Source organism: Callionymus lyra, chromosome 4, assembly GCF_982586985.1.
Source record: "Callionymus lyra chromosome 4, fCalLyr1.hap1.1, whole genome shotgun sequence".
Lineage (NCBI taxonomy): Eukaryota > Metazoa > Chordata > Actinopteri > Syngnathiformes > Callionymidae > Callionymus > Callionymus lyra.
This window is the reverse complement of record NC_141821.1, coordinates 35,613,692-35,635,592: the sequence shown is the minus strand read 5'-3', so window position 1 is coordinate 35,635,592 and position 21,901 is coordinate 35,613,692. Positions and strand designations below refer to the sequence as shown.

Genomic DNA, 21,901 nt, shown 5'->3' with positions numbered 1-21,901 from the left:
CAATTGGGACCTTTGTTTGGTCTTATTGATCACTAAAACCAAGGTTTTTACTTTATATTCCCCAATCAGATGATTAAGCTGCATTCTTAACAATGTAATGGAACATTTTTTCTGAGTACACATTTGGAAATCCTTTTATTATTATCTGAACAGGAAGGTCGCTTTCTGTTTACGGTTATAGGAAAGAAGGCAACTTTAGGCATATATTTCATAACTGATGATACTGTCAACTAACTGGCCCCTCTTCTGTTTTATAATGTGCATACATATGTGGGTAGGTAACACTTTATCGATGTGTGTTTAAGGTCACTTTAACTTCCAAAAGTAGATTTAGTTTGTTTTTGTTCCCATACCACACTGCACTTTGTGACCAATATTTTTTACAAGTAAGTTTCTTAGTCCCAATATGTATTCAATATGATATGGTTTCCCTCAAATTTATTATGTTATTTAAAACATCAGACATTCTTCTTACAATGACAAACTAACAACCATATTTCCAATTGCTCTTGGACATTTTCAGACAAGTCGGTGCACCCATTCCCAGCTTTACTTTCTACTCTCTGATTCAGCTTCATCCACAAGTACCTTAATTTGCATCCGAGTGGTATTCAAGTGAAGCATCTGACAGAGTTGTGAGTGTACCAATTATTCTGTCCACTCAGCTAGTTGCTGTTGTAAAAGCTACAGTAAGTAGTGCAGCGAAGGTTATGTAACTTTGCCTTTTGTTCAATATACCTGAAGACACTTATCACTTGAGCTCAACAATCCAAGTTTAATCTTAACGAATATAGCTTTATATGAAAAAAGGAATATCGCAAAAATATATCAAATTGATGACGGCCCAGACAGACTCAATAAGGCTTCAGTTTATACAGAAATGCTGTACACTATATATCTAGAAGGATCAGTATTGTATGCTTTTGTTTCTTTTTATTTGAGAGCATGGACGTTTCTGTGGTCTTTTAGCATTCATCTTCCATTAGCAAGTCAACCAACTTGAACCTTTTTTTGTTACCAATGTTTCTTCTGCCTTAAACGTGTCTTCAGTCTCCCTGCAGAAACTGTCCCCGGCCAATCTCCTCAGTTTCAGCCAACTCAAGAGGAGTTAAGTTTGAACTGACGTCAATTTTGATCCGAACTTCATGCTTATATAGTGAGGAAAAATGGGATTAAAATAGTCCATAATCCATTTTGTTGTTCATACCATGAGTTAGAAATGGGGGAAAGAAGAAGAAATTTTAGTTTTTAGATAGATACCATTTAACGCCACCGCATATATGTGGTATTTTTGGTTTTATTTACTGTTTGCTACATTTAAAAAAACATGAGCATTTAGTTGAAGTGTATACTTTTTAATCCTGTCTAATCCTCTTTAATCCCAGGATTAATCTCTGACCATTTCAACTGCATTTGCCAGTGTTATTATGAGCAGTTACTCTGAATAAACATGTTGGTCTGCAGTCATAAATAGAGTGACTTTAGGGTGGTATAGTGATGCTGCTGCTAAATTTAGATGTAGCTTCGTGAATAATAAGTGTGAATGGACGGGGGGGGGGGGGGGGGCAGATACCGTGAACCACGAGCAGCATTTTGAAACCAGTAGACGCCATTCCATAGTAGCATCTTATTGGTGTGTGTGGGTTTGAAGAGGGGGGTCGCAGGAAGAGTGAGGGGGAAAACAAGATAGAACGGGCGTGTCAGTGGGCGGGCTGACGTACTGTAGCTCCACATGTATATTTGCTCAAATCCACTCCAGCTATTTATTGCAGAGCGGAACCACAGCAGAACACTCTGAGAGAAACATGCCAGGCGCTCATCTGCTCGGCGTTGGAAACCAAAAACAGTGACTTTTTGCCTCGACGGAGGATTCATCATTGATTCAGAGAATCACGTGCGTTCATTTGCACCTGTGACCTCACGCGCCGCGGGATCCCCGTCGCTACACCTCGACACCCGGCTGCTCGTCTGGCCTGGTTCCCCTCAGGTCTGTGACGGTTGTCAGAGAAGCTGGTCTCAGGTGCTGACGGCGCACTGTTGACTCACCAGATCAGACCTGCGCGTCTTCCTCGAACCTCGTGCAGAACACCAGGAGACGCACTGAGGGACACACTTGTTTTTCTGTGGGAGAAAAACCTTCTGAAGCTAACATGACGGAAGACGGTCCCAGACGGCGGAACTCGTCCAAGGATGCTGGCGAAGCGAAAGAGTCCGGAGGTGGAGGTGTCGCCCTGAAGAAGGAGATCGGGCTCGTGAGCGCCTGCGGGATTATTGTCGGTGAGTTCATGGAAAACACGCACAAAAACACGCTGAGGAACTGCCAGGGTGTCGTCAGTTACAAGCAGGGTCACAGCAGAAGTTGCACCCCGGAAACAAGTCGCGTGTGCAGAAATGGAAGTTGTTTTAGAAAAAAAATGTAGTACTTTTTCTTGTGAGCGTTATGTCTATTACCATTTGATTAGAGTAATATTTACTAAGCTGCTAATATTGGATCAGAAAAATGACATTAACCAAGTGTATAAACGGAATCAGGAAATGAATGTAACCAGTCTGAATCCTGGCCCAGGTGTGAGAGGTCCTCTTGTTGACCTTGACAGAATTAGGATGCATGAGTCATTCATTCAAGTGTTACCTTGGTAACAAGAGGAGAGAGTATGGTCACATGTTGGGTCCCAAGATGTTTGCTGAAAGGGAGACTGTGGAAGGGAGGGATGGACTGGATCAGGGTTTGTTATCAGCTCCTGACTTTGTCCCTAAACCCCAGGAGACATCTGTGGAAAATAACTGATTCGAATGTGGTACAGACTGATTATTTCCATTAACTTTTTATTCCTGCAGGCTTTTCCTTGATTCTCTGATTATCTTAGTATATATTTTATTGGGTATTGTTTAAGTGCTTTGTGACCCTGGTCTAGAAAAACGCTCTACAAATATTAATAACCTACTTACTTACAAAATATATATTTTTAAACACCACATTCCTTCCTCTAACATGATATTTTGTCTTTCATGTGATTTTTGATATCATTTTCACTACATATACCCAATAGAGGATTTTTTTAAAAAAAATTTGATCCATCTTTTGTAATCTCGATTTAACCATGTCAGGTATAAAATGAGGCTTTGTTAAACTCAGAAACACTATCCTTCTGTATTGTATTAAAGTCATTTGTTTAAATCCACATCTCTCCTCAGTGGAATTATTGATGATGTCACAATTATACCACCCTTAAGCACACAGACCAGCTGCCATGCTTGCGTGTCTGTTGGCAGAGCCCCCGGGCATCATGTGAGTTAAGCCTGTGGTTATTTAAACAGACAGTCGTTTGAAGTGAATGCTAATCATTGCTTTAAAGACACCGAAAATACATATTCGCATACATTGTGTGGCAATCGATGGGTATGATTGTAGCATAAACATGTTTTATTTACAATATGATGGATAGATGTGTATTTGTACTGTACAACAAACAAACACAGCAAAAACACTGTCATTGCAAATTCATTGAACGTTGAAGGGACTGGGGGAACGGAAGCCTTTTTCTTTACAAAAAGAAGGCAAACACAAAGGATATCATAATATCCTGTTGTAGAAGACATGCTGAGGTTCTTGGAAACATAACAATGGGGCAGAAAGAAAGCATTTAATAATAGCTTTTTATAGACATTGCATCTTTTTTGATGGGATTAGTTTGAAATATAAGTAAAAAAAAAATATATATATATATATATATATAGCATTGTGAAACCGAAGAGCAAGCAAATGGAGTTCCTTGTTGGCCCAATGGGTGTGTAAAAGGATCTAGATGTCATGACGGGGAACATTATTTCTCATATGTCAGCATGTCTCTCACTCACGTGCTACAACACACATGACAGGAAGCATGGCATGCAGAGGTGCATACTGGCTCAGTCAGAATTCCACAACTACTTAAAATCAGTGGTCATAAGTTCTTTTTTTTTATGAAAGTTCAAAGTCGGTCATGCTACAAAGCTTAAAGGGGCTCAGAGGAAAAGTGCTGAGAGTATGCATGGTTTGGGAGGTCAAAGGTCAAAGGCACCATAAAGGTGTCAGCATAATCAGCATGAAGATGGTCTGTTTTCTACTGTTGTACCTTTCACCTGGTGTTGCATAAGAGAGCACATTTGCACTTGTGTTCAGAGTTTGCAGTTTGCAACGGTTATAAAATATTTATACTTTGACATTTATTTTTCCTAATCGTTTATTACAGTTTTATTTCTTATTGGTGTCAAATCAAAGTTAGTATGATTTGAACCTTAAAATCTTTTTGACTTTTGTGCTATAAATGGCCAACTCCTTATCACTAGTTCCATTATCATTCAAACCCTCAACCTTCGGTCTGATGTCTAAATTTGCCGCCAGGATCAAACGGGGCCAGCATCCACAGTCAAAGTCGTTCATCTGTACACCTCTTAATCCTTGTGACCTTGGACCTCCTCATTGTGTCAGGTGTCAGAAAGGGTCATGTTGGACAAGAACCCAATTGACCATCCTCTCCTCCATTCAGTTCCAGTTTAGACTAGCTGGAACTTTGAGTATGTTTTTACAAACCAAGCTCTTCAAATCTTCCCTCTTGCGTTCTGCACCCGTTCACCCCTCTCCATCCTGCTTGTCTTCCCTGTAGTCTGCAAATTCAGCAGATTACAAGTTCCCATTTTGCTCCGATGGAGCCCACCAATTTCCCCTTTCATGCTAGACTTTTCCTGTTATTATTTTTGTCTTACCACAAGGATTATGTCCATCACAGCTGCATTTTAAACTTTTATGTGAATTACCTGCCTAAAACTATTATTGCATCAAAAACGGTCCCACCTTTTTTGGTTATGAATATATATTTACATTTATTATCACCTAATAAGAATTATGTGTTTGCATTTTTTAACATCCTTAATTCACAATAGCTATTACATATTTATAAAATTAGTAGGATTGTTGTAGCAAATATCCTTACACCTAAATATTTTAGTATGTTTCCTCACATTACCACATATTGTAATTCAAGAGCACTGTATTAAATGAAAAAGAACAACTAACATGCAGGTGTTCACTTGATTTTACGTGTATTTCTTATGTCGCAATATATCTGATTGTTGCCATTTTATCATGGTACATGGCATATCAACATATACTTGCTGATAAACACCCCTATCTGACTTTTATTGGGTATATTATATTTGTATATTTATTAACAAGGAAGCAATTACAATTGAATCTGACACAATCTGTGTGTATAATTTCTTTCGTAAACTTGTCATAGTTGGCATGTCAATTAACGTTTTTGTTAACATCTTGGCCGCATAGAAAAGTATCGTTTCGATTTAAAAAAATTGGATAAAAATATATTTGCTCACAGACTTAACTGAGAATCATTTCTCTCCCATCTGACAGGTAACATCATCGGCTCTGGTATCTTTGTCAGCCCAAAGGGAGTGATGGAGAACGCCAGTTCTGTGGGTGTGTCCCTACTGGTCTGGATCATAACTGGGGTCATCACAGCCATCGGCGCTCTGTGCTACGCAGAGTTGGGCGTCACCATCCCAAAGTCAGGGGGAGACTATTCATACGTCAAAGACATCTTCGGGGGACTTGCCGGGTGAGTGAACACTGCACCTGTGAACTGAACAGGAAACCGTTAACTATGAGGTGTTTCATGATTGATCTGAGTCACACGTTTCTTACTGAAAAATGAGAAAGTTGTTTAAGAGGTTTGCCCATGTTAAATGCAGGATGTAGATTTGTTTCACACAACGCCATTTAAATTACTCTAATATTTAATTTTTCCAATAACTGATTGTTCTCTTAAAGCTGGTGTGTCATGGTCGCAGGTCAGGCAAATTGAATATTCTTTGTACATTATAGAAGGCATGAGTCTGATAGTAATGTACTTTCATTCTTGAAGACTCAATATATCTCTAATTATCTCCATGTTGATTCCCGTTTAACAAAGTTTTGATCTTTAGTCCTTATCTATTATCTATTATCCTTATCATATTAGGTAGAACTTTATTGATCCCTCTGGAGGTCTCCTTCAGGAAATTGTTTTTTTCCAATTGGACACAGATATTAAACAATTTCCCGAAGGAGACCTCCAGAGGGATCAATAAAGTTCTATCTATCTATGTTATCTCCAACACTAGCATCTTCACAATATCGACACCGATTTTAAACAAACCGTCTGGCGGACCACATAAAATGCCGGTCCTTAAGTTTAACACATGTGTCTTAAAGAAAGCCGTTACTGTATTGCTTATAGGTTTTCCTTACATATCCTGTCATGTCTCCCCAAAAACAATTGGGGTCAGTACATGTACAAGGATTTAGCATACCGACATGTCTCAGCCCTTCAGCCTGCTTATGTAGGTCAGAGGCTTAAATACGGGGGGTCTTCTTAAGCTTTTCCCTCTGTGAGGTACATTTAAATTAAAACAATCAAACCATGCATGAACATAACTAATACCCACTGCCAGCTTTTCTGTATGATCTCTGAGGTTTGTTTTGTGAGGGGCCACATCCGTATTCCGTTCATTCTTATGTTTTCAGGTTACAAAGTTCCCAGAAGAAGTATCTTTTGTTAGCATCACTTTCACACACTGTGCCCTTGGTCTGACTGTAAACAAAGCAAAGACCTGTGTTTTGTCATGGATCACAATGATACATGTTATCTTGCTATTTTGGGAGAGGAATTGAACCAGACAAAGCAGTCGATGGCTGTTTTCGTCACTTTGTACAGCAGCTATCAATACATCAATGGACTCTGCTGATTTTCCCCTGTACCCTCAGTCTAGTACAAATATACTGTGGTCGTGGGGGGGCTTGTTTTTCTTCCTTCAACTAGATGTGTGGAAGTGGGCGTGGAGGGATGTTTTGTTTGTGTATTAGATACTTAACTCTTGTGAATAAGAAAACTACGTCAGTTTATTACGATAGAGTGAAAGGAAGGGGCTCGTCAAAGTACATGCTCTGAACTTGTCTGTTATTCCAGAGACTCTTTGTTGCATAAATTTAACTGCTACGGACTCAAATAGATGAAACACTTTTGTGTTATCCAATCCTTCAATAAAAGGAAGTGATGAGTCTAAGGCAGGTGCAGTTTTAAAGTGACACTTTTTGTCTTTAAAAGAAATTCTGTCTCGAAATATGGCTAATATTAAAAAAAAACATTCTAGTGTTATCACAACATGATGCACATTTTTATACACCCAATTTCCCAAAGGAGATCTCAAAAGAGATCTAACAAGATCTCTTAATAAAGTCAATCTAAATCTAAATCTTATTGGAAGGAAAATGAAGACTTACAGTAGCTAATGATTTCAAACACTCGAGCAGCAACTTTATTTATGTACAAAATAGCCTTTGGTTTCATATGGCAATACAATTTGACATATGGTAAGATAAGTCAAAAAGAGACGGAATAAACGACTGTCTACATACAAGCACGACTTTTAAAGCTGTTATTTGTGGTGTGTTATTTATTTGAACATGTCTAAATATTTGTGTGCTACCTCACTGTATTATGTGAACAATGTGATTTTAAGCTCTCTGTTATACTGCGGATGAATACTAATGAAGTCTACCTTTATTTAAATCAACTTTTTGGTTTACTGTTTAACTTGAGGTGCTTACAAGCATATAATGGTGGTTATTGAATTATTAAGTCCTCTTCAAACAACAACTAAGAGCCACTAACTAATTACATCCATAATTTATTTATATATATATATATCTCCTGCACCTTTCTATAATCAATAAAATAAACGAATCTTTACATCTCTATTGTGGCTTTTAAGCTTTTTCACACATGACTAATACCATTCTTTAGTCAGTCTTAGTCCATGTTTGACAAGGACTCAGTTCATATTTGTACTAAGTGAATACCACATTCAAAGACGGTTTCTAACATCAAACAAAACCGTTTAATGCACTCAGGTGAAATGATCCTACAGTAATCCTCATATAAATTCTCCATGTCCAACTCGTACCTGTCATCTTCACAGCCTTCATGTCGGCTCTCGTGATCATAATTCTGCTGACAAAGATGTGAATGGAATCATTAGGCCCAGTTTCCTTCATATAAACCAAAATATGTTGTAATAAAAATCCTGTAGTGAACCACTGTTGAACATAAATATAACCATTTATTGATTACATTTTTGTGGAATTGGCTAAATAATTTTTTGCTTGTTTCCTTTCTCAGCTTCCTGCGTCTGTGGATCGCTGTGCTGGTCATCTACCCAACCAACCAGGCTGTGATTGCACTGACATTCTCCAACTATGTCCTGCAGCCTCTTTTCCCAACCTGCTTTGCACCAGAGAGTGGTCTACGTTTGCTGGCCGCCGTATGTCTCTGTGAGTAACCAAAGTTTGTTTAGTTTCAGTATTACTCTTCAGTAACGGGATTGTTTTTTATTAATTGTTTTTTATGAATATGCAATATTCGCCAGTCAGGGTGAAGGCACAAGTTTATGTTGGTATCCAACTTAATTCAGAATAAATGTAATGGTTTAGGTATTTATTATCTTAATTAAGATCTGATAATCAGGACAGAAAAAATAAAAAAATAAATAATGAAATTGTTTTTTCCCCCTGATAACCGTTACCCTCAAAGTGAAGGTTGTGGTGTGCAAAAATGCCTGAAGCACTTATGTTTAATAATATTTGACTTCTTCTGAAAGGAGGATTGTTCTCATTAAGATGCAATCTTTCAAATCAGCCCTGTGTGCTAAAGTGATAGTTGGCTCTTGCAACATTATGACCACATTATGGCCAAAATAAAAAACACTTGCTTGCTGGATTATTCCTCCTAAAGTTAAAATAAAACGGGGAGTTAGAAGAACAGCGTTAGACATGTGAAGACAAATGGGTAAATGTGTTTGCACCTGCATGAGTGTGGTCGTTTTGAGTCTTTTACAAACGTCACACACTTCTGCTAGATACAACACATAGGCTTGAGGGGGGTGAAGAAAATACTGGGCATGAGTGAGTTTATTGTCTGTGGAACACCAAAAGAATGGTGCACTCGGTGGAGGAAAAGTCTAACAAATGGAAAGATATTTGAAGTAGTTTAATTGGTGATGACAACGTGTAAAAAAAGCTTTCCACACAGAAGCCACTTTTTTTTTTTTTTGGGTGGGTTGCTAGTGCTCCCCCAATAGATAAGATGACTTGTCACGGCAGATAACATAATGAAGTAGAAACGTAAAAACAAGTAAAAAAGACGGTGCTGTAGATGACACAGTACATGTAGTTTGAAGGCTCCGAGAGTGATATATTCCTAGACAGTTGTTGTGAAGCAACATTGTAAACAAGAGTTTGTGTGTGTGTATGTGTAACAACCACAAGTTTTTACTTTTAGTGCCACCACAGCCAAGAAGAGTTTGCAGGTTTAGCCAGACGTTTAGCAAGGGATGTACATTATAAAATAACAGGCAGGGTTTTCTTTGGGGTACATTTCTGTATACACATGGGGGATGAATGAGGCCATGAGCTGCAACTTTACCCACATAATTCAATTCAATTTTATTTAAAGTGTCTTATCATTTAGTTCAAGTGTTTCCTGAGTATACCAGGGAGCACGACTACTTCTGTTAACAGTCTTTTGAGTTAGTGGCGCAATTAAGTCAAGCGTGTTATGCAACGAGTCTGTAAAACTGCCCACAAAGTTATCAATGTCAAGGTGACTATGGGTAGAGTTTCTTGACACACTGAGGCTAGGCATTTTACTGAGCACTGAGGGAATTGTTTCCATAAACTATTGGACCAAGCTATCATGGACCATAGTGTCTTATCGATGACAAATGTTTAGAAAGGTCACACAATAGACTTATTTTACTGATACAAATCCGGGAAATTCCATAAAGAGCAACCAAAACTTTTGTTTAGCGTCACGTTGTTAGATCTAGACATTTGCAGGTGCACAGACTAGGGGGTTGTTCACGGGGTGGTGTGTGTGTGTGTACTTTTGTTAGCTTTTTCACCCAAGTAAAAATGAGAAAATGATCTAACCAGACTGAAAAAATGTAACCAATTATTGTAAGAGCAACATGTCTGTGACCTCTGTCCTAGAATATAAAAATGCTGAGATAAGGGAAATGACACCAGTGCCCAACACAATGCACTTTACAAACTGCTGTTATGCAAAGTAGCAGCATTACAATTGGAATCAAGAACTGGTCAACTAGTCCAACATCATTCATCTGTGCTTATAGTATAGCACAGCACGTGACGCTGCACCTGATAAGGCTGTGCTAAGAGATTAAAATTCTCAGAATAGCTCCCACATTTTAGCCAAATTAATCCAGATTATATTACTGGTGGAATTTTTTTTTTTTTTAATAAAAGAAGATAAAAATCAATGGAGAAAAGTGTTTGAAAGTCAAACAGATTCGAGAGAAAGTTATTGTTTAACCGGTTACAGTCAATGGACGGCTTATCAGGAGAGCAAATCTACTATAACCACGGCGTGTGTAAGACGTGACACAAGTCAAAAGTCTCTGAAGTAATGATATACTTTATGAGCTGCCTGAAGTCACGGGTCACCTCAGTCCAACTTAACTGCAACTTTATCAGGTGCATTGTATCTACAGGAGCAACACGTTTCTACTTTTAGTCAATTCTTTCAGCTACAAATCGAAGTGTGACTAAATCTATACCCACTTACTTATCTAAGACTGTTAGTCTCATTATATGTTTGTATCTTAAATCTTGGTATGTTTCTGTGTCCAGTGCTGCTGACATGGGTGAACTGCTCCAGCGTGAGGTGGGCAACCAGAGTACAAGACATCTTCACAGCTGGCAAGCTTTTGGCGCTCGCTCTCATTATCGTCATGGGAATTGTGCAGATCTGCAAGGGTACGTTGACTGGATACCACATTTATGTCAGGAAAAAATAATAATGCCTGAAGTCCACAATATTTGTGTTTTTTACATGTGCAACTAATGTAGTATATTCTGCATATTGCCTCAACATCGCCAGAATCTTGCAGGATTTCCTTGTTCCTTTAGCTGTCGAGTGACCAGAAGTTAAATTACAACACAAATATGAACAAACACATTGAATATTTTAATGTGGTTTGTTAATACATTTTGTTTTCAACACACTCTGTTTAAATATAAACCATGAAATGACTAATTATACAGTGGTGTTAAATATCAGACAGATATTATTTTTTTTAGATTTTAATATTTTTTTTTATAGTAGTAGTATAATAGTATAAAAATATGTGTTTGTGAATATATTCATTTAAATAAAAAAACAATAAGAAATAAACAATATTTAATTTGTATGACACAAGGAATGAAGTTGACATGTAATTGACTGCTTTTGCAGTGAAACATTGTTCCTGTAAGTCAAGTTAGAACATTACAGATAATAACGTTTTTTCAGCAGCAGTCAATGGGGGCGACGCTCAAGAGGTCAGCGAGTTGCTGGGGCCCTTGGGTTAAACTCACATCAGGGGGCCCTGTGTGAGTTTGTACTCTCATCCTGGCTGAAGGCCATTTGTTAGAGATGAGCCCTCTGTAACAACCAGGGGAAGAATTTAGAGATTGGAAAGGTAATGAAAAGTACTGTGGATGTCTGTGAGAGGCTTTAGTGAGAAAACGAGTAACTCTAGAGGGTAAAAGTTATTAAGGGTCAGCAAGGATGTGAAAAATAATAATGTATGTATATGTTGTATTAACACTCCCAAAACCTGCCATTTTATTCACATTTAAGAACACACAGAACATGACCGTCCTTGTTTTGAAAAGTATTGATTTGACTTGTTTTTTCCTTCTGGACGTGCAGGTGAGTTCTACTGGTTGGAGCCGGCCAATGCCTTCGAACCCTTCCAGGAGTACGACGTGGGGCTGATAGCCTTAGCATTTCTACAAGGGTCGTTTGCTTACGGAGGATGGAACTTCCTAAACTATGTGACAGAGGAACTGGTGGATCCCTATGTGTAAGAAAAGTCTTAACGTTTGAAGTTTAAGCTCAAAGGTGGAAGTATTCAAGGCTTACCCCGGATATTTAAGTGATTAGCAGCTACATTCCAAGATCAACATCAGATTAATTTTCTTGATCTCTTGAAAGCTTTATCTTGCATGAGACAATTTCCACTGCCTTGTCTGTAGGTAACAAAAGAACTAATGTTTTCCGAGGATTTATTTCTTCATATTGTCTGCTTCTCCTTTATTGCATTATTTATCTCTTCCCATTTGCGCCTGTAATATCACAGGCCGAGGGCAAAATGTTTTTAATTTCCTCTTGTAAATGTCGCCGTCTTCCCCACAGAAATCTTCCTCGTGCCATCTTCATCTCCATCCCCCTTGTAACATTTGTGTACGTCTTTGCCAACATCGCGTACGTCACAGCCATGAGTCCGCAGGAGCTGCTGGCCTCAAATGCTGTTGCTGTGGTAAGTAATGCTGTTAATCTCTCCCTCCGCCTACTGGTCAACTGGGGTCTTGACAAAAAACATGGCACAAGTTTAAATGTTAAGTTGAGTTATTATACCTTTTAAAAAATATTAAATGTATTTTTTTAGACATTTGGCGAGAAGCTTTTGGGAGTGATGGCCTGGATTATGCCTATCTCTGTGGCTCTGAGCACCTTCGGAGGAGTCAATGGATCCCTCTTCACCTCATCCCGGTAGGTTTTCAATGACCAATTATCAAAGTCCAAAGTTACATAAAATAACAACCAATGTCTTTCTTTTACCGTACAAAACTTTACAAAAGCGCTGGCTCAGTACGGTTACTTATCCAACACTACCCTCTAGTGGTCATACTTGTGAATTGGCTTTACACTTTACGCTCTTGAAATGAATACGTTGGTTTTTGCTCTTTATAAAATAAAAACCCTTCATCTGACTTATTAAGAATAAACAATTACTGTGTTACACAAGACAGATTCACTTTTGTTTTATTTGATTTTTTAACATAATAACTATTATTTCTTGGTTTTTATTCAAGCATACAGCTGATCATATTTTAAAACCTTAGTGACATGGTTTTGGTGGTCTCATGGTTCTTAGTTGTCTTAATGTATTTCATTGTTTGATTAATCACTTTTGAAGCTTCACCCTCTAGATAAAGTACATATAGATAGATATGAATACAATTCTGGCGCTGTGTGATAAAACCAATAAATAAATTTCATATTTTTCTCTTAGACTGTTCTTTGCTGGTGCCAGAGAAGGTCATCTACCCAGGCTACTGGCCATGATTCACGTAACACGCTGCACCCCCATCCCTGCCCTGCTCTTCACAGTGAGTGCAACACCATTTTTATCAGTAAAATATGACGTTAACCGATCCTCTCATTCTCCAGTGTCTGTCTACTCTGCTGATGCTGTGCACCAGCGACATGTACACACTCATCAACTATGTCGGTTTCATCAACTACCTCTTCTACGGAGTCACAGTTGCTGGTCAGATTGTTCTGCGCTTCAGACATCCTGAAATGCATCGGCCAATCAAGGTATGTGTCTTTGATATCCACCACACCATCAAACCATATGAAAAGTATTATTATTGTCAAATATACATGCATCAAGACACACAGCATAGATTAAATTGTAAAAACATGAAGTAGACAGTTGAAAGGACATTGAATAAGACATTCAAAAAATAAATAATAAACAATACTTAGATAATCAACTATATTGTTATGCTGCAGGAACAATTTTCCGACCACATGATTCTTGATGAAGTTGTGACTGCTTTCAGTAGCTTTCAAAACCAAAATATGTCCAAACAACAGCTTCAAAAGCTTCTGGAATCGACTGTATCCTCTCACTGTCAGTCATTCATTGTTCCTTTAACTGTGGAGGATCTAATGACTGCTGCCATCTAGTGACCTGAAGTTTAATTTCAACACACAAATGAACAAACACTGCTGTATGTAAATGTTGATTTGTAAATAGAAAAGAACAAATTAAATGTTATACTTAATTTAATAAAATATTTACCATAAAAAAACTATGATAAATATAAAACGTGATTCAGAAGCCAAAATATATATATTTTTAAAACAATTAATTTTTTTAATTGATTCATTGTTATTGAACGTCAACACGGTATTGTGAAAAAAAATAAGTATCCATATTTTCCAGACTTCCTACTGCATGGGTGTAATACATGTCTGCTGTGTGTTATTCCAGATCAGCTTAATATGGCCGGTGATTTACCTCCTGTTCTGGGCCTTCTTGCTCATCTTCTCGCTGTACTCTGAGCCAGTGGTCTGTGGCATCGGTCTGGCCATCATGCTCACTGGAGTCCCGGTCTACTTTCTCGGAGTCTACTGGGACAACAAACCAAAGTGCTTTGATGCTTTAGTTGGTGAGTGTATTTTCAAATATAGATTAATAACAAATGGGACGGTTGACCTTAGCTTTATTGGTGATATAGATGTTTTTTTTCTGTGTATAAATAATTGTTGCAGATCTTTATTCATTAATAAAATACTTTTTCTTTACAACAGATAAGATGACATACGTGGGACAGAGGTTCTGTATGGTTGTGTACCCGAATATGGGTAAGAGCAGCGATAACGAAGGCGAGGAGATGAAGGAGGTCATGTCCCCTCTTTCCAAAGAAGATGGAGAGAACCACAAGTCCGACGACTGCTAAGCTCATGCTGTCCTTGTAAAACACGCACAGCTGTAGCGTACTTCGTAATCAGTTCCCAAAAAGATTTGCCAAATATAAGTTTACACTTAACTTTAAATTTCACCCTTCCCTTGGGATTTGTAAAGTGTGCAATAAACACAAACTACAGACCACCCCCCCACACACTCTGCACACTCCAACTGTAAGATTATTTTTTTATTGATTATTATTGTTACTCTCTAAAGATGCTGTACAGTAATGACACCATTTTATTGTCGCTTTATTATAGATTCAACACACCAAAGCTGATTTTAGATTATTAGCAACATATTTTCTTGTTATTTTCCAAACTGTGATTTTGAGACGTTTTTACATGTTGATTGTTCACATCTCTGCTCTTTGTGGTTTTAGTCGGAGTATATTGATTTTGCTTTTACTATTCAACTTTTTTTTTTACTCTGTGATTTTGTTTTTGTCTGTCAGTGGCCTTAATACCACCAATCTCTGCTTTAAATGACGTTCTACACCATACCCTATCAATATGTTATATAACCGGCGAAACCGACCATGTTTGTTTAATGTTCAAATCTCTACACCGACACATGTGAATGCCCCTGTGCTATGAAAGACATTGATTGTCTTTTTCAGTTAACGGCAAAAGTATTTTTGTAACTAACACCTAGTCGCGTTGAAGTAGAGTAGAGCTTTGATTATCTAGCAGTGTTTGTGCTATATTAAAAAAAATGCACCAGCAAAGCCCAAACCGGCAGTTATTATTTTAGTTTATGCATCTATAGTTCCACCATTTATCAGAGGTAACACTCCAGTTTTTAGTGTCTCAGGGCGTCTTTACTGCCTTCTCTCTACACACACTGCCGACAAAAACCTCCACAGACTCGGACTCAGCAGTTTCTTCCTGTCTTTTACTAGAGCTTTGTTGAAACTGGACAGGTTTTTATTCCTCAGAGTCCTCAGGAGTCAAGAGACCGGCTGGACAACATAAGTAACCAGAAAGATTTGTAAACGTCAGGCCAGTATTGTAGAGTTGTCAGAAGGGAGGGGGGGGGCAACTGTCTTTACAAGTACAATGACGTGATTTGTGCCTGTGAGTGTGTATTTATGTGATACACGGGTGTCGTGTTTGTCTGTTGTGTTGTGATTAATAAAGCAAAAAAACTGACAATGTTTCAGAATTTGGACTTGAGGGCCTCATTTGTACGGCACATTCTGGTACATTCAGTTGTCCCTCTTTTGTGAGCAGATGTGTAAACTTGAAAGGCACTGCCTCAAAAATATGCTATTTGTTCCGCAATTGCTCTTATTCGAGTACCTTTTGGCCTTCAGTTTTTTAATTGTCTTTTTTTGTCACTGTTGTCTCTGGCACACATCAGTTGCCGTGACGAGTGTTTTTCTGTATTGAATTGGTTGATGTGTAAGGAGAATAAAAACATCCATGAGAGAATGAAGATTGTGTGCACATCGTTTGCTTTATTTACACAAACCTGCAAGAAAACATGGCTCCTGCATCAGATTTTGCAGTTTAAAGTCGCAAATCAGCAACTTACAGATTCATTCGACTCCAAAGAGGATGCGTAAAAAATGTCTGTAAAGATGCATATGGTATGAAAATGTGTCAACTATGACTTTATTTATAAATATTTTCAAACATCAACAGCCACATATTCTGCTTTGTCTTGTTTAATTAAGACCAAACAGTAAAAAAAAATGAATGCAGAAATACAAATCTATTTCTCCCATTTGTCTTAGTCTTAGCCATTCAATCAATTTTGTCCTTTCATCACAAAAGTTCTATTTATTTTTATTTTATTGTATTATTTCTATTTATAAACAACAACAAAAATAATTCCATTGGAGCAGTGGAGGGTCTAAGCTGTGGAAATTGTAGAGGACTAGAACTTAATAACATGGCTTTTAGCTAGGTTTCAACAGACTACCGGAGTTTCATCACTTTTTCACCATCTTACAGATGCTCAATATAAATGTGAAACGTTGGATTTAATGCAATCATTTTAGATTAACACTTCAAACTGAACAAACCATTAAACTGTGATTAAACGGTTGAAATGAAACTTGCATCACAATTGAAAGTACACGTGGCATAAGTAGCAGTCAAGATAAAATCACTTTGCAAACACTTTTCTTAGCGTTTAACTACAGACACAGCACAGTGTTCCTTCAGAATGTTTTGAGACATCCCAGCAGCAGTGTTGCATTACACCAGGTTATATATTAACTACGAGTCAGACTTGTAGAGAATACTATTGGGGCAGTGCAGCAGTCCACCTCTGAGAGCCAGTACAAGATGAAGAACTGATCCACCTTGGATCTTGTAGTCTGAAGCAGTTTTCTCATCATTCCTGAAAGCATTGAGACTTATCAGTGCTTATCTCTTTGCTATTTATTGATAGACTTAGATAGATTTTTTTTTAATTAAAAAAAACAGGTTCACAGACGTTCATTCGAGCAAGAAGAAGAGAAATACTTTAAAAATGTTGGCATGAATGATTCTGCATAACCAACAATTAATGATTTTAGATTTACATTACAGGTCACCAAGCTCTTGATCACATTTTATACGTGGTATGCATTGAATAAGATGTCCACTACTTGGCATCTAAATACATTTTCCTTACATTTGTTTTCCACTGTAGATCAACCTCTGCTGCTGAGGGGGAATTCCTTCTTTCTCTTCCACTCTTTCTTTAATTCTCTCTACCTTTAAAATAGTTCAAACAAAGGTTAAAATAAAACAATATTGGAAGATCCACTGTTTACATTACTGGCTGTACCTTATCCGTAGGTTCTATGTCAATCTCTATCTCCTTACCAGTCAGCGTCTGCAATAACATACATTAGTAGTCTGTTGAACCAAGCACATTTTAAATATTTAATTTATTTGTCTTACCTTTACTTTGATAAGCATCTTAGTTTAGTTGGTATCAATACTACGCACAAAGCCAGAAAACATTTAAGATAATACTTTCCGTTTCGTTTCCTGTTTCAATGTGCAATTAGCTTCCGGTGTTACATAATAATACCGACCCCAAACCAATGTTGAAGGTTCCACGGGAATCGATTTCTGCAATACCCGCGAAATTAACTAAATAATTAGCAGGCCTCGATTGGAATACAGATCGATACAATTTGCTCAATTTGATTCTTCTTTTTAATCCCTTTAACTCTGGGTGAATCCAACTCACACTATAAACGTGATGCTATTCCGTTTTTCTTGCACTGCTAGGAAACTACAAAGGCGCCTCAATTTACAGTCCGTCTCTCTAAACCCTCCCACTCAATATCTGGAAGCGGAAGCAGCAACACGGAGAGAATCTATTCTTTGGGGGTAATTCTTTATTCTCACAATTACATTATAGAAGCCCGTTTACAATCCAGCTAATCCGTTAGGTTCAGTATTATATTTGTATAAGCTTGACACTATGAGTTGATGCAACCTTGAATTCTGCCAGCGCTGCTCACGTATAGTTACAAGAGAATAACGTGTAATAAATTAATGGATATTTTAAACACGAGTGAGTTTACAATATGAAAAGGTTATAAAGGGGCCCCTTTGGCTGTTGATGATGATTTCGATGAGTTGGTCGGAAAAAAAAGACTTAAAAATGTATAATAGTCATTAAATACGTCACGTTTTGAATTGCTGTGTATCACCATTTATTTTTAAACGGGTTCTTGTGTTTACTTTGCAAATATTTGTTTTGCTACCAGGATTATTAATTTTTATTCTAATTTATTTTGAATATTCGTTGCCGTTAGGGATCAGTCTAAAATAGACATAAAAAAAACCCATTTACTAAGTCATGATCATACAGCTCATCTGTTAAAATTATTTTTATATAAATTATATATAAATTACTACAATATTAAATAAAACACAGACCTATATAACAAAATATTTGCATTTATTTTTTAACTGCACTCATTTGCTTAAGGACAGCCTTTTCAAATGTTGTTACTGCCTAACTCTTTCTTGCATGAGAACATAGCTGTGCTACCATCTTGAAGGTCAGGGTGTGACTGAGTTCACTGAATAACCCAAAACAACACCTGACAAAGCGTTTTTTGTTTTCTTTACAGATATACTTAACCTAAAATGCCACGTATTGAAAATGACATCAAGTTGGATTTCAAAGATGTCCTTCTCAGGCCAAAGAGAAGCACACTGAAGTCCAGGAGTGAGGTAATTGTTTGACTTTATTGAACATTTTTCTCATATTTAATTAGATTTTTGATTATAATGTATATTTGATTGATTTGCCAATGAAACATGTCATGAGATATTGTTATTTCGACTTATTGTCTAGGTGGACCTGGTGAGGTGCTTCACATTTAGGAACTCAAAGGGAACTTACGAAGGCATTCCCATAATTGCTGCCAACATGGACACAGTGGGAACCTTTGAGATGGCTTTGGCTTTGCACAAGGTGGGAGAAATGATTATATCAGCAGGTAGTTTCATAAGCTCTCCAGCTCATCATCTGCACAAGCTAAAAAACATACAACAATGACAACAATGTGACAACAATGTGACAATAACAACGTGAACATAATGAATGACTTAGGAGAGTTTACTTAGTCATTAAGTTGGTATAGATATAAAGAATAAGTTCTATATTCATTTAATATAATAGTTCCATGTGTTTTTGTGTCGGTGTTGAGTAACTGGCTTTGTTTTGTGTTCATAGTTCACCCTCTTCACCACTGTCCACAAGCACTACTCTGTTGATGAATGGCTAGAATTTTCAAAGAAAAATCCAGAATGCCTCGAGGTAAGGTTAAATTTGACATCTCCTCTAGCATTTCATCTTGTGATCATTTTATGAATAAAATGTGTTTGTATTTTACCCAGAACATAGCAGTCAGCACAGGCACAGGTGATGGTGACTTTGACAAGATCTCAGCCATCTTGGCAGCAGTGCCACAGTTGCGTTACATCTGCGTTGATGTCGCCAATGGCTACTCTGAACACTTTGTCCACTTTGTCAAAGACGTCAGGCAGAAGTTCCCAACGCACACGATAATGGTCCACTTACATTCTTCATTCTTTCAAGTTAAGAATCAAATGTTGTTAAAATAAAACAAGTTCTTACACAGGCAGGAAATGTTGTGACAGGAGAGATGGTTGAGGAGCTGATTTTGGCTGGTGCTGACATTATCAAAGTTGGTATTGGACCAGGTAAGCAATTATATCAGATAAAACATCAGATTTTTTACGTAGTGTCATTTCAGAATGAAAGAAAGCTTTGCATTTAATTTTTCTGTTAATTTATCGGAGCCCGTTTGACTCTCAGTCCAGTTCATCTGTTGAGTCATTTTTAATATTTGTTATTTGAATAACTTATGTTTTCGTTTTAGAAAAGTTTCTCGCCTTTGTTCTGATGTGTGCATTACTTGACTTAATACCAAGGATGTCGTGTGAGGTAAATTGTCTCGTGTGCGTCTGTATTGTGTCTTGTAGGATCAGTGTGCACCACACGTAAGAAGACGGGTGTCGGGTACCCCCAGCTTAGTGCTGTGATTGAATGTGCGGATGCTGCCCATGGTCTTGGTGGACACATCATCTCTGTAAGACAATTCAGCTATTTATCTAATGAAAACATTTCCAAAGTATGAATGTTCTTTTGTTCTCTCAAAGTGCTATGCTACTTTTATTCTTCATCATCAAATTTACAAGGTCCCATCTGTGTACTGTAATCTCCTCAGTGTTGATATTTTGTTTCCTTTCTGTTCTCATTCCCACAGGATGGTGGATGCACTTGCCCCGGTGATGTCTCAAAGGCTTTTGGTGAGTTCGATCTTTTTGGGGAATATAGAAATTAGTTTCTCTCACTTCTAGTAGTTTACAGGAGCATGCTTGTGTTAGAGAACATCCTGTCTAAAACAAGCATCTTTACATGTTGAGAGTCACAGACTAAGGCAACTTCAGAGAAAATACTTAATACTTAGAATATCTATTTTTACAAAACAAAACAACTATCAGACGGTAATTATCGTGATTTTTTTTTTTTTGGTAAAAAATGCCTCACTGACCAGTGGTTGAAGACCTCTGTTTTAGATGAGCATTTGAGATGAGTGTGTTAAGAAGAGGCGTCAAATCTTTACAGTATTAAGTAGGTTTTTGTATGGTGCCCATTTTTAACTGTATTATATGAAAGATAACTTATTTGACCTTAACTGGAGGTGCAAATATTTTACTGGATCTCCTCTGTGTACTCCTCCTCTAGGTGCGGGAGCAGACTTTGTGATGCTCGGTGGAATGTTGGCAGGGCACGTGGAAAGTGGAGGGGAGACCATTGAAAAGAACGGGAAGAAATACAAACTCTTCTACGGCATGAGCTCTGAGGTGGCAATGAAGAAACATGTAGGCGGTGTTGCTGAATACCGGTTAGTTCGATTGTTTAAAAAAGGAAATCGAATCCAGACTAGAATATAGCCTGACGCATTAATGGATGTCTATGTGTGTTTCAGCGCCTCCGAGGGGAAGACAGTGGAAGTTTCTTTCAAAGGCCCGGTGGAGCTGACGGTGCGGGACATCCTGGGCGGCGTCCGCTCCACCTGCACCTACGTCGGTGCTGCTAAGTTGAAGGAGCTGAGCCGCAGGACCACCTTCATCAGGGTCACACAGCAACTCAACACTGTCTTTGGGAACGATGGATAAATCTCATTGTGGCTGTATTTTTTAATTATGCACATAAAACATATATTTAAACATAATTATTAGTACAAAAGCAATGGATATAATAATATTTAGCATTTGACATTGTATGAATAGAATGTTCCTGGAATTCCATCAAGGTTTTTTCTTTTCTTTTTTTTTTTTAAGTTGTTGTGCCTTATGAGACCCTTCCATCACTGGTTTTAATGTAATGTTTGTGCACAGTTATGAGATTATTTCACTTGTAAAAAAAAAATGATGAAAATTCATGCACATTTAAAGTGGATCATGTCAGTAAAAACATTCCAAGGGTATATTCTGCTGCTTTCTTTTTTTTTCCCCTACACTGTGTTCAGTAGATTCAAACGAGTATTTCAACTGTGAATTTGTGCGAGCACAGGAATGTTTAGGTGGATCTTGAGTTGCTAGAAACACGAAGAAATTATGCTTGTCGGCAAATAAAACGGGATCATAGGAAACATACTGTTAAAATAACGATATACCTTAAAGCACTTTGGTATAAATAAAGATTTAAATCCCTGACGTTTTCTTCCGGTAAACTTGTTCACGTGACACCACAGTGACGACGTCATTTC

The 21,901-nt window shown here is 37.7% G+C and overlaps 3 protein-coding genes across 3 annotated transcripts; 2 read left to right on the top strand and 1 right to left on the bottom strand.

Moving 5' to 3' along the window:
* The first annotated feature begins 1,774 nt into the window (after positions 1-1,774).
* slc7a8a (solute carrier family 7 member 8a) lies at positions 1,775-16,077 on the top strand. The gene is made up of 12 exons (XM_087790047.1): positions 1,775-1,987; positions 2,050-2,277; positions 5,411-5,615; positions 8,217-8,368; positions 10,745-10,870; positions 11,808-11,961; positions 12,294-12,417; positions 12,547-12,650; positions 13,174-13,270; positions 13,332-13,481; positions 14,164-14,341; positions 14,484-16,077. The coding sequence occupies exons 2-12, from the start codon at positions 2,151-2,153 to the stop codon at positions 14,630-14,632; spliced, it is 1,566 nt and encodes a 521-aa protein (XP_087646173.1). The 5' UTR covers positions 1,775-1,987; positions 2,050-2,150; the 3' UTR covers positions 14,633-16,077.
* A 2-nt stretch (positions 16,078-16,079) lies between these two features.
* Positions 16,080-17,821, bottom strand: nedd8 (NEDD8 ubiquitin like modifier). Its single transcript, XM_087790051.1, has 4 exons — positions 17,538-17,821; positions 17,422-17,469; positions 17,266-17,348; positions 16,080-16,989 (listed from the first exon to the last, which is right to left on the bottom strand). The coding sequence occupies exons 1-4, from the start codon at positions 17,553-17,555 to the stop codon at positions 16,866-16,868; spliced, it is 273 nt and encodes a 90-aa protein (XP_087646177.1). The 5' UTR covers positions 17,556-17,821; the 3' UTR covers positions 16,080-16,865.
* A 24-nt stretch (positions 17,822-17,845) lies between these two features.
* On the top strand, positions 17,846-21,848 carry gmpr2 (guanosine monophosphate reductase 2). Its single transcript, XM_087790048.1, has 10 exons — positions 17,846-17,975; positions 18,728-18,830; positions 18,955-19,074; positions 19,336-19,419; positions 19,500-19,673; positions 19,745-19,826; positions 20,109-20,215; positions 20,393-20,435; positions 20,875-21,034; positions 21,119-21,848. The coding sequence occupies exons 2-10, from the start codon at positions 18,744-18,746 to the stop codon at positions 21,306-21,308; spliced, it is 1,047 nt and encodes a 348-aa protein (XP_087646174.1). The 5' UTR covers positions 17,846-17,975; positions 18,728-18,743; the 3' UTR covers positions 21,309-21,848.
* The last annotated feature ends 53 nt before the right edge of the window (positions 21,849-21,901 follow it).

Excerpts from the sequence above, each read along its gene's own strand:
- gmpr2 (XM_087790048.1), top strand. The coding sequence starts at position 18,744 with ATGCCACGTATTGAAAATGACATCAAGTTGGATTTCAAAGATGTCCTT. Across the intron at positions 18,831-18,954 it reads CACTGAAGTCCAGGAGTGAG|GTGGACCTGGTGAGGTGCTT; the intron begins GTAATTGTTTGA and ends CTTATTGTCTAG. Across the intron at positions 20,216-20,392 it reads TTGGTGGACACATCATCTCT|GATGGTGGATGCACTTGCCC; the intron begins GTAAGACAATTC and ends TCATTCCCACAG.
- nedd8 (XM_087790051.1), bottom strand. Across the intron at positions 17,349-17,421 it reads ACATAGAACCTACGGATAAG|GTAGAGAGAATTAAAGAAAG; the intron begins GTACAGCCAGTA and ends ACTATTTTAAAG. Across the intron at positions 16,990-17,265 it reads ATCTACAGTGGAAAACAAAT|GAATGATGAGAAAACTGCTT; the intron begins GTAAGGAAAATG and ends CAATGCTTTCAG.
- slc7a8a (XM_087790047.1), top strand. The coding sequence starts at position 2,151 with ATGACGGAAGACGGTCCCAGACGGCGGAACTCGTCCAAGGATGCTGGC. Across the intron at positions 13,271-13,331 it reads TCCCTGCCCTGCTCTTCACA|TGTCTGTCTACTCTGCTGAT; the intron begins GTGAGTGCAACA and ends CTCATTCTCCAG. Across the intron at positions 14,342-14,483 it reads GTGCTTTGATGCTTTAGTTG|ATAAGATGACATACGTGGGA; the intron begins GTGAGTGTATTT and ends TCTTTACAACAG.